Source organism: Babesia bigemina, scaffold Bbigscaff_70479, assembly GCF_000981445.1.
Source record: "Babesia bigemina genome assembly Bbig001, scaffold Bbigscaff_70479".
NCBI lineage: Eukaryota > Apicomplexa > Aconoidasida > Piroplasmida > Babesiidae > Babesia > Babesia bigemina.
In genome coordinates, this window is record NW_012237195.1 from 1 (window position 1) to 11,216 (window position 11,216).

The 11,216-nt window shown below is 66.0% G+C and overlaps 1 protein-coding gene across 1 annotated transcript; it reads right to left on the reverse strand.

Annotated features, from left to right (window-relative positions):
* Nucleotides 1–10,956: 10,956 nt before the first annotated feature.
* BBBOND_0003020 (hypothetical protein, conserved) lies at nucleotides 10,957–11,216 on the reverse strand (the record flags this gene model as incomplete). Its single annotated transcript, XM_012915137.1, has 1 exon — nucleotides 10,957–11,216. A coding segment is annotated over one exon (260 nt), but the record flags the coding sequence as incomplete, so codon positions are not given.

Genomic DNA, 11,216 nt, shown 5'->3' on the forward strand with positions numbered 1-11,216 from the left:
CGAGAATAGCTTGATTCGTTCTCGGAGCTGCCTGGCACCACACTTGCTATAATAACACTTGCTGGCACTCGACCAGCTGCTACCCCGGCATCCACCGCCGCCGGCACGCCTGGTGTAAGTCTGTGGCGCCGGGTGGAGTCACTGGGTGTGACATCGCCAGACCGCGGCAGGCGCAGCGCAGCACATGATGTGACCTGGTGTCGCGGTATAGCTGCTCTATATGTCCCATCCACCGACACGCATCCGGGCAGTCCGGGAGCGCCGCCGCCGGCACGCCTGGTGAGCCGCCACGGCCAACTGCAGCTGCGGCTGTAAGGCACGCCAGACCCCGCCAGTGTCGCGTTGGTGCCACATTGGCGTGGTTACGTGCCTGTGTTGCCTCCCTATCCTAGCCCACATCCGCCCGTTGTGCCGGGCTCCGGTGCGTGAGGTCTGCGGGCGGGGTGCCCGGACTGGGGGCGTGGCAGTCGAGGCACCGGAGGGATGGCAGCTAGGGCACGGCAGTGAAGCACTGCTGGCAGATGACAGATTGGACCAGGTTTGGCGCAGTGCTGCGTGTTGTATCCCTTGTCTGTCTGCCTCGCTCCACGCCCGCCGGCGCCGCGCAGCCGCCGTGTCAGCGGATACGGGGCGTAGCAGATACCACAACTCAATGCGCTGCCGGCACTTAATAGCTATAGGACGTAGTATGGTACGCACTTCTATGTGGCTGTGATGGCCTGGCTCCCACCACCCGTCACCTTGCCGCCACCGCCGCCACGCCTACACCGCTGCGGACGGGCTCTGAGGCAGGCGGGTCGTGGGCACTGGCGGTGGCACCAGGCGTCATGAGACGACGATACTGTCATCGGAGCTGCCTGGCACCACACTTGCTATAATAACACTTGCTGGCACTCGTCCAGCTGCTACCTGTGGATCCACCGCCGCCGGCACGCCTGGTGAGGGTCTGTGGCGCCGGGTGGAGTCGCTGGGCGAGACATCGCCAGAACCCGCCAGTGTCGCGCCGGTGCCACATTGGCGTGGTTACGTGCCTGTCGTGCCTCCTACCCTGGCCCACATCCGCCCGTTGTGCCGGGCTCCGGTGCGTGACGCCTGCGGGCGGGGTGCGCGGACTGGGGGCGTGGCAGTCGAGGCACCGGAGGGAAGGCAGCTAGGGAGCTATAGTGAAGCAGTGCTGGCAGATGACAGATTGGACCAGGTTTGGCGCAGTGCTGCGTGCTGTAGGCCGTGTCTGTCTGCCTCGCTCCACGCCCGCCGGCGCCGCGCAGCCGCCGTGTCAGCGGATACGGGGCGTAGCAGATACCACAACTCAATGCGCTACCGGCACCTAAATAGCTATAGGACGTAGCATCGTACGCACTCTATGTGGCTGTGATGGCCTGGCTCCCAACACCCGTCACCCTGCCGCCACCGCCGCCACGCCTACACCGCTGCGGACGGGCTCTGAGGCAGGCGGGTCGTGGGCACTGGCGGTGGCACCAGGCGTCATGAGACGACGATACTGTCATCGGAGCTGCCTGGCACCACACTTGCTATAATAACACTTGCTGGCACTCGTCCAGCTGCTACCTGTGGATCCACCGCCGCCGGCACGCCTGGTGAGGGTCTGTGGCGCCGGGTGGAGTCGCTGGGCGAGACATCGCCAGACCCTGCCAGTGTCGCGCCGGTGCCACATTGGTGTGGTTACGTGCCTGTGTTGCCTCCCTATCCTAGCCCACATCCGCCCGTTGTGCCGGGCTCCGGTGCGTGAGGTCTGCGGGCGGGGTGCCCGGACTGGGGGCTTGGCAGTCGAGGCACCAGAAGGATGGCAGCTAGGGCATGGTGGTGAAGCACAGCTGGCGGATGACAGCTTCGAGGTGGTGTGGCGCAGTGCTGCGTGCTGTAGGCCGTCTCTGTCTGCCTCGCTTTACGACCCCCGGCGCCGCGCAGCTGCCGTGTCAGCGGATACGGGGTCTAGCAGATACCACAACTCATTGCGTTACCGGCACCAGGCAGGCACGGACGTAGTATCGTACGCACTTCTATGTGGCTGTGATGGCCTGGCTCCCAACACCCGTCACCCTGCCGCCACCGCCGCCACGCCTACACCGCTGCGGACGGGCTCTGAGGCAGGCGGGTCGCGGGCACTGGCGGTGGCACCAGGCGTCATAAGACGACGATACTGTCGTCGGAGCTGTTTGGCACCACACTTGCTACGATAACACTTGCTGGCACTCGTCCAGCTGCTACCCGGGCATCCACTGCCGCCGGCACGCCTGGTGAGGGTCTGTGGCGCCGGGTGGAGTCACTGGGTGTGACATCGCCAGACCGCGGCAGTGTCGCGCTGGTGCCACATTGGTGTGGTTACGTGCCTGTCTTGCCTCCCTATCCTAGCCCACATCCGCCCGTTGTGCCGGGCTCCGGTGCGTGAGGTCTGCGGGCGGGGTGCCCGGACTGGGGGCGTGGCAGTCGAGGCACCGGAGGGATGGCAGCTAGGGCACGGCAGTGAAGCAGTGCTGGCAGATGACAGATTGGACCAGGTTTGGCGCAGTGCTGCGTGTTGTAGGCCGTGTCTGTGTGCCTCGCTCCACGCCCGCCGGCGCCGCGCAGCCGCCGTGTCAGCGGATACGGGGCGTAGCAGATACCACAACTCAATGCACTGCCGGCACTTAATAGCTATAGGACGTAGTATGGTACGCACTTCTATGTGGCTGTGATGGCCTGGCTCCCACCACCAGTCACCTTGCCGCCACCGCCGCCACGCCTACACCGCTGCGGACGGGCTCTGAGGCAGGCGGGTCGCGGGCACTGGCGGTGGCACCAGGCGTCATGAGACGACGATACTGTCATCGGAGCTGCCTGGCACCACACTTGCTAAAATAACACTTGCTGGCACTCGACCAGCTGCTACCTGTGGATCCACCGCCGCCGGCACGCCTGGTGTAAGTCTGTGGCGCCGGGTGGAGTCACTGGGTGTGACATCGCCAGACCGCGGCAGGCGCTGCACAGCACATGATGTGACCCGGTGTCGCGGTATAGCTGCCGTATATGACCCATCCACCGACACGCATCCGGGCAGTCCGGGAGCGCCGCCGCCGGCACGCCTGGTGAGCCGCCACGGCCAACTGCAGCTGCGGCTGTAAGGCACGCCAGACCCCGCCAGTGTCGCGTTGGTGCCACATTGGCGTGGTTACGTGCCTGTCTTGGCTCCCTATCCTAGCCCACATCCGCCCGTTGTGCCGGGCTCCGGTGCGTGAGGTCTGCGGGCGGGGTGCCCGGACTGGGGGCGTGGCAGTCGACGCACCGGAGGGATGGCAGCTAGGGCACGGCAGTGAAGCACTGCTGGCAGATGACAGATTGGACCAGGTTTGGCGCAGTGCTGCGTGTTGTATCCCTTGTCTGTCTGCCTCGCTCCACGCCCGCCGGCGCCGCGCAGCCGCCGTGTCAGCGGATACGGGGCGTAGCAGATACCACAACTCAATGCACTGCCGGCACTTAATAGCTATAGGACGTAGTATGGTACGCACTTCTATGTGGCTGTGATGGCCTGGCTCCCACCACCCGTCACCTTGCCGCCACCGCCGCCACGCCTACACCGCTGCGGACGGGCTCTGAGGCAGGCGGGTCGTGGGCACTGGCGGTGGCACCAGGCGTCATGAGACGACGATACTGTCATCGGAGCTGCCTGGCACCACACTTGCTATAATAACACTTGCTGGCACTCGTCCAGCTGCTACCTGTGGATCCACCGCCGCCGGCACGCCTGGTGAGGGTCTGTGGCGCCGGGTGGAGTCGCTGGGCGAGACATCGCCAGACCCTGCCAGTGTCGCGCCGGTGCCACATTGGTGTGGTTACGTGCCTGTGTTGCCTCCCTATCCTAGCCCACATCCGCCCGTTGTGCCGGGCTCCGGTGCGTGACGCCTGCGGGCGGGGTGCGCGGACTGGGGGCGTGGCAGTCGAGGCACCGGAGGGAAGGCAGCTAGGGAGCTATAGTGAAGCAGTGCTGGCAGATGACAGATTGGACCAGGTTTGGCGCAGTGCTGCGTGCTGTAGGCCGTGTCTGTCTGCCTCGCTCCACGCCCGCCGGCGCCGCGCAGCCGCCGTGTCAGCGGATACGGGGCGTAGCAGATACCACAACTCAATGCGCTACCGGCACCTAAATAGCTATAGGACGTAGCATCGTACGCACTCTATGTGGCTGTGATGGCCTGGCTCCCAACACCCGTCACCCTGCCGCCACCGCCGCCACGCCTACACCGCTGCGGACGGGCTCTGAGGCAGGCGGGTCGTGGGCACTGGCGGTGGCACCAGGCGTCATGAGACGACGATACTGTCATCGGAGCTGCCTGGCACCACACTTGCTATAATAACACTTGCTGGCACTCGTCCAGCTGCTACCTGTGGATCCACCGCCGCCGGCACGCCTGGTGAGGGTCTGTGGCGCCGGGTGGAGTCGCTGGGCGAGACATCGCCAGACCCTGCCAGTGTCGCGCCGGTGCCACATTGGTGTGGTTACGTGCCTGTGTTGCCTCCCTATCCTAGCCCACATCCGCCCGTTGTGCCGGGCTCCGGTGCGTGAGGTCTGCGGGCGGGGTGCCCGGACTGGGGGCTTGGCAGTCGAGGCACCAGACGGATGGCAGCTAGGGCACGGCAGTGAAGCAGTGCTGGCAGATGACAGATTGGACCAGGTTTGGCGCAGTGCTGCGTGCTGTAGGCCGTGTCTGTCTGCCTCGCTCCACGCCCGCCGGCGCCGCGCAGCCGCCGTGTCAGCGGATACGGGGTCTAGCAGATACCACAACTCAATGCACTGCCGGCACTTAATAGCTATAGGACGTAGTATGGTACGCACTTCTATGTGACTGTGATGGCCTGGCTCCCAACACCCGTCACCCTGCCGCCACCGCCGCCACGCCTACACCGCTGCGGACGGGCTCTGAGGCAGGCGGGTCGCGGGCACTGGCGGTGGCACCAGGCGTCATGAGACGACAATACGTGTGACCGAGGCTGCCTGGCACCACACTTGCTGAAATAACACTTGCTGGCACTCGTCCAGCTGCTACCCGGGCATCCACTGCCGCCGGCACGCCTGCGGAACCGCCACGGCCAACTGCAGCTGCGGCTGTACGGCACGCCAGACGCCGCCAGTGTCGCGCTGGTGCCACATTGGTGTGGTTACGTGCCTGTGTTGCCTCCCTACCCCAGCCCACATCCGCCCGTTGTGCCGGACTCCGGTGCGTGAGGCCTGCGGGCGGGGTGCCCGGACTGGGGGCTTGGCAGTCGAGGCACCGGAGGGATGGCAGCTAGGGCACGGCAGTGAAGCAGTGCTGGCGGATGACATATTGGACCAGGTTTGGCGCAGTGCTGCGTGTTGTAGGCCGTGTCTGTCTGCCTCGCTCCACGACCCCCGGCGCCGCGCAGCCGCCGTGTCAGCGGATACGGGGCGTAGCAGATACCACAACTCATTGCGCTACCGGCACCTAATAGCTATAAGACGTAGTATCGTACGCACTTTGATGTGGCTGTGATGGCCTGGCTCCCAACACCCGTCACCCTGCCGCCACCGCCGCCACGCCTACACCGCTGCGGACGGGCTCTGAGGCAGGCGGGTCGTGGGCACTGGCGGTGGCACCAGGCGTCATGAGACGATACTGTCATCGGAGCTGCCTGGCACCACACTTGCTGAAATAACACTTGCTGGCACTCGTCCAGCTGCTACCCGGGCATCCACTGCCGCCAACACGCCTGGGGAGGGTCTGTGGCGCCGGGTGGAGTCACTGGGTGGAGTCGCTGGGTGTGACATCGCCAGACCGCGGCAGGCGCAGCGCAGCACACGATGTGACCTGGTGTCGCGGTATAGCTGCTCTATATGTACCATCCACCGACACGCATCCGGGCAGTCCGGGAGCGGCGCTGCCGGCACGCCTGCGGAGCCGCCACGGCCAACTGCAGCTGCGGCTGTACGGCACGCCAGACGGCGCCAGTGTCGCGCTGGTGCCACATTGGTGTGGTTACGTGCCTGTGTTGCCTCCCTGCCCCAGCCCACATCCGCCCGTTGTGCCGGGCTCCGGTGCGTGAGGCCTGCGGGCGGGGTGCCCGGACTGGGGGCGTGGCAGTCGAGGCACCGGAGGGATGGCAGCTAGGGCACGGCAGTGAAGCAGTGCTGGCAGATGACAGATTGGACCAGGTTTGGCGCAGTGCTGCGTGTTGTAGGCCTTGTCTAACTGCCTCGCTCCACGACCCCCGGCGCCGCGCAGCCGCCGTGTCAGCGGATACGGAGAGTAGCAGATACCACAACTCATTGCGCTGCCGGCACCAGGCAGGCACTGATGTAGTATGGTACGCACTTCTATGTGGCCGTGATGGCCTGGCTCCCAACACCCGTCACCCTGCCGCCACCGTCGTTACGCCTACACCGCTGGGCAAACGGCCTCTGAGGCAGGCGGGTCGCGGGCACTGGCGGTGGCACCAGGCGTCATGAGACGACGATACCTGTCATCGGAGCTGTTTGGCACCACACTCGTTGAAATAACACTCGCTGGCACTCGACCAGCTGCTACCCGGGCATCCACCGCCGCCGGCACGCCTGGGGAGGGTCTGTGGCGCCGGGTGGAGTCGCTGGGCGAGACATCGCCAGACCCCGCCAGTGTCGCGCTGGTGCCACATTGGTGTGGTTACGTGCCTGTGTTGCCTCCCTACCCCAGCCCACATCCGCCCGTTGTGCCGGACTCCGGTGCGTGAGGCCTGCGGGCGGGGTGCCCGACTGGGGGCGTGGCAGTCGAGGCACCGGAGGGATGGCAGCTAGGGCACGGCAGTGAAGCAGTGCTGGCAGATGACAGATTGGACCAGGTTTGGCGCAGTGCTGTGTGTTGTAAGCCTCGTCTGGCTGCCTCGCTCCACGCCCCCGGCGCCGCGCAGCCGCCGTGTCAGCAGCTACGGGGCGTAGCAGATACCACAACTCAATGCACTGCCGGCACTTAATAGCTATAGGACGTAGTATGGTACGCACTTCTATGTGGCTGTGATGGCCTGGCTCCCAACACCCGTCACCTTGCCGCCACCGCCGCCACGCCTACACCGCTGCGGACGGGCTCTGAGGCAGGCGGGTCGCGGGCACTGGCGGTGGCACCAGGCGTCATGAGACGACGATAGCTGTGACCGAGGCTGCCTGGCACCACACTTGCTATAATAACACTTGCTGGCACTCGACCAGCTGCTACCCCGGCATCCACCGCCGCCGGCACGCCTGGTGTAAGTCTGTGGCGCCGGGTGGAGTCACTGGGTGTGACATCGCCAGACCCCGCCAGTGTCGCGCTGGTGCCACATTGGCGTGGTTACGTGCCTGTCTTGCCTCCCTACCCCAGCCCACATCCGCCCGTTGTGCCGGGCTCCGGTGCGTGAGGTCTGCGGGCGGGGTGCCCGGACTGGGGGCGTGGCAGTCGAGGCACCGGAGGGATGGCAGCTAGGGCGCTCTAGTGATGCAGTGCTGGCAGATGACAGCTTCGACCAGGTTTGGCGCAGTGCTGCGTGTTGTAGGCCGTGTCTGTGTGCCTCGCTCCACGCCCCCGGCGCCGCGCAGCCGCCGTGTCAGCGGATACGGGGCGTAGCAGATACCACAACTCAATGCACTGCCGGCACTTAATAGCTATAGGACGTAGTATGGTACGCACTTCTATGTGGCTGTGATGGCCTGGCTCCCAACACCCGTTACCCTAACGGCACCGCCGCCACGCCTACACCGCTGGGCAAACGGGCTCTGAGGCAGGCGGGTCACGGGCACTGGCGGTGGCACCAGGCGTCATGAGACGACGATACTGTCATCGGAGCTGCCTGGCACCACACTTGCTGATATAACACTTGCTGGCACTCGACCAGCTGCTACCTGTGGATCCACCGCCGCCGGCACGCCTGGTGAGGGTCTGTGGCGCCGGGTGGAGTCGCTGGGCGAGACATCGCCAGACCACGGCAGGCGCTGCGCAGCACACGATGTGACCCTGTGTCACCGTATAGCTGCCGTATATGTCCCATCCACCGACAGGCATCCGGGCAGTCCGGGAGCGCCGCCGCCGGCACGCCTGGTGAGGGTCTGTGGCGCCGGGTGGAGTCACTGGGCGAGACATCGCCAGACCGCGGCAGGCGCTGCGCAGCACACGATGTGACCTGGTGTCGCGGTATGGCTGCTCTATATGTCCCATCCACCGACACGCATCCGGGCAGTCCGGGAGCGCCGCCGCCGGCACGCCTGGTGAGGGTCTGTGGCGCCGGGTGGAGTCACTGGGCGAGACATCGCCAGACCGCGGCAGGCGCTGCGCAGCACACGATGTGACCTGGTGTCGCGGTATAGCTGCTCGGTATGTCCCATCCACCGACACGCATCCGGGCAGTCCGGGAGCGCCGCCGCCGGCACGCCTGCGGAGCCGCCACGGCCAACTGCGGCTGCGGCTGTACGGCACGCCAGACCCCGCCAGTGTCGCGTCGGTGCCACATTGGTGTGGTTACGTGCCTGTCTTGCCTCCCTATCCTAGCCCACATCCGCCCGTTGTGCCGGGCTCCGGTGCGTGACGCCTGCGGGCGGGGTGCCCGGACTGGGGGCGTGGCAGTCGAGGCACCGGAGGGATGGCAGCTAGGGCACGGCAGTGAAGCAGTGCTGGCGGATGACCGATTGGACCAGGTTTGGTGCAGTGCTGCGTGCTGTAGGCCGTGTCTGCCTGCCTCGCTCCACGACCCCCGGCGCCGCGCAGCCGCCGTGTCAGCGGATACGGGGTCTAGCAGATACCACAACTCAATGCGTTACCGGCACTTGATAGCTATAAGACGTAGTATGGTACGCACTTCGACGTGGCTGTGATGGCCTGGCTCCCAACACCCGTCACCCTGCCGCCACCGCCGGCACGCCTACACCGCTGCGGACGGGCTCTGAGGCAGGCGGGTCACGGGCACTGGCGGTGGCACCAGGCGTCATAAGACGACGATACTGTGATCGGAGCTGCCTGGCACCACACTTGCTGAAATAACACTTGCTGGCACTCGACCAACTGCTACCTGTAGATCCACCGCCGCCGGCACGCCTGGGGAGGGTCTGTGGCGCCGGGTGGAGTCGCTGGGCGAGACATCGCCAGACCGCGGCAGGCGCTGCGCAGCACACGATGTGACCTGGTGTCGCGGTATAGCTGCTCTATATGTCCCATCCACCGACACGCATCCGGGCACTCCGGGAGCGCCGCCGCCGGCACGCCTGCGGAGCCGCCACGGCCAACTGCGGCTGCGGCTGTACGGCACGCCAGACCCCGCCAGTGTCGCGTCGGTGCCACATTGGTGTGGTTACGTGCCTGTGTTGCCTCCCTATCATAGCCCACATCCGCCCGTTGTGCCGGGCTCCGGTGCGTGAGGCCTGCGGGCGGGGTGCTCGGACTGGGGGCTTGGCAGTCGAGGCACCGGAGGGATGGCAGCTAGGGCACGGCAGTGAAGCAGTGCTGGCAGATGACAGATTGGACCAGGTTTGGCGCAGTGCTGCGTGTTGTAGGCCGTGTCTGTCTGCCTCGCTCCACGCCCGCCGGCGCCGCGCAGCCGCCGTGTCAGCAGCTACGGGGATTGGCAGATACCACAACTCAATGCACTGCCGGCACCTAATAGCTATAAGACGTAGTATGGTACGCACTCTATGTGGCTGTGATGGCCTGGCTCACACCACCCGTCACCCCGCCGCCACGCCTACACCGCTGGGCGGACGGCCTCTGAGGCAGGCGGGTCACGGGCACTGGCGGTGGCACCAGGCGTCATCAGACGACGATAGCTGTCATCAAAGCTGCCTGGCACCACACTTGCTACGATAACACTTGCTGGCACTCGACCAGCTGCCACCGGTGGATCCACCGCCGCCGGCACGCCTGGTGAGGGTCTGTGGCGCCGGGTGGAGTCACTGGGCGAGACATCGCCAGACCACGGCAGGCTGTGCGCAGCACACGATGTGACCTGGTGTCGCGGTATAGCTGCTCTATATGTCCCATCCACCGAAACGCATCCGGGCAGTCCGGGAGCGCCGCCGCCGGCACGCCTGCGGAGCCGCCACGGCCAACTGCAGCTGCGGCTGTACGGCACGCCAGACCCCGCCAGTGTCGCGCTCGTGCCACATTGGTGTGGTTACGTGCCTGTGTTGCCTCCCTACTCTGGCCCACATCCGCCCGTTGTGCCGGGCTCCGGTGCGTGACGCCTGCGGGCGGGGTGCCCGGACTGGGGGCTTGGCAGTCGAGGCAGCAGACGGATGGCAGCTAGGGCGCTATAGTGAAGCAGTGCTGGCAGATGACAGATTGGACCAGGTTTGGCGCAGTGCTGCGTGTTGTAGGCCGTGTCTGCCTGCCTCGCTCCACGCCCGCCGGCGCCGCGCAGCCGCCGTGTCAGCAGCTACGGGGATTGGCAGATACCACAACTCAATGCACTGCCGGCACCTAATAGCTATAAGACGTAGTATGGTACGCACTCTATGTGGCTGTGATGGCCTGGCTCACACCACCCGTCACCCCGCCGCCACGCCTACACCGCTGGGCGGACGGCCTCTGAGGCAGGCGGGTCACGGGCACTGGCGGTGGCACCAGGCGTCATCAGACGACGATAGCTGTCATCAAAGCTGCCTGGCACCACACTTGCTACGATAACACTTGCTGGCACTCGACCAGCTGCCACCGGTGGATCCACCGCCGCCGGCACGCCTGGTGAGGGTCTGTGGCGCCGGGTGGAGTCACTGGGCGAGACATCGCCAGACCACGGCAGGCTGTGCGCAGCACACGATGTGACCTGGTGTCGCGGTATAGCTGCTCTATATGTCCCATCCACCGAAACGCATCCGGGCAGTCCGGGAGCGCCGCCGCCGGCACGCCTGCGGAGCCGCCACGGCCAACTGCAGCTGCGGCTGTACGGCACGCCAGACCCCGCCAGTGTCGCGCTCGTGCCACATTGGTGTGGTTACGTGCCTGTGTTGCCTCCCTACCCTGGCCCACATCCGCCCGTTGTGCCGGGCTCCGGTGCGTGACGCCTGCGGGCGGGGTGCCCGGACTGGGGGCTTGGCAGTCGAGGCACCGGAGGGATGGCAGCTAGGGCGCTGTAGTGAAGCAGTGTTAGTGGATGACAGCTTCGACGTGGTGTGGCGCAGTGCTTCCTGTGGTAGGCCTTGTCTGTCTGCCTCGCTCCACGACCCCGGCGCGCGCAGCCGCCCGTGTCAGCGATACGGGGTCTAGCAGATACCA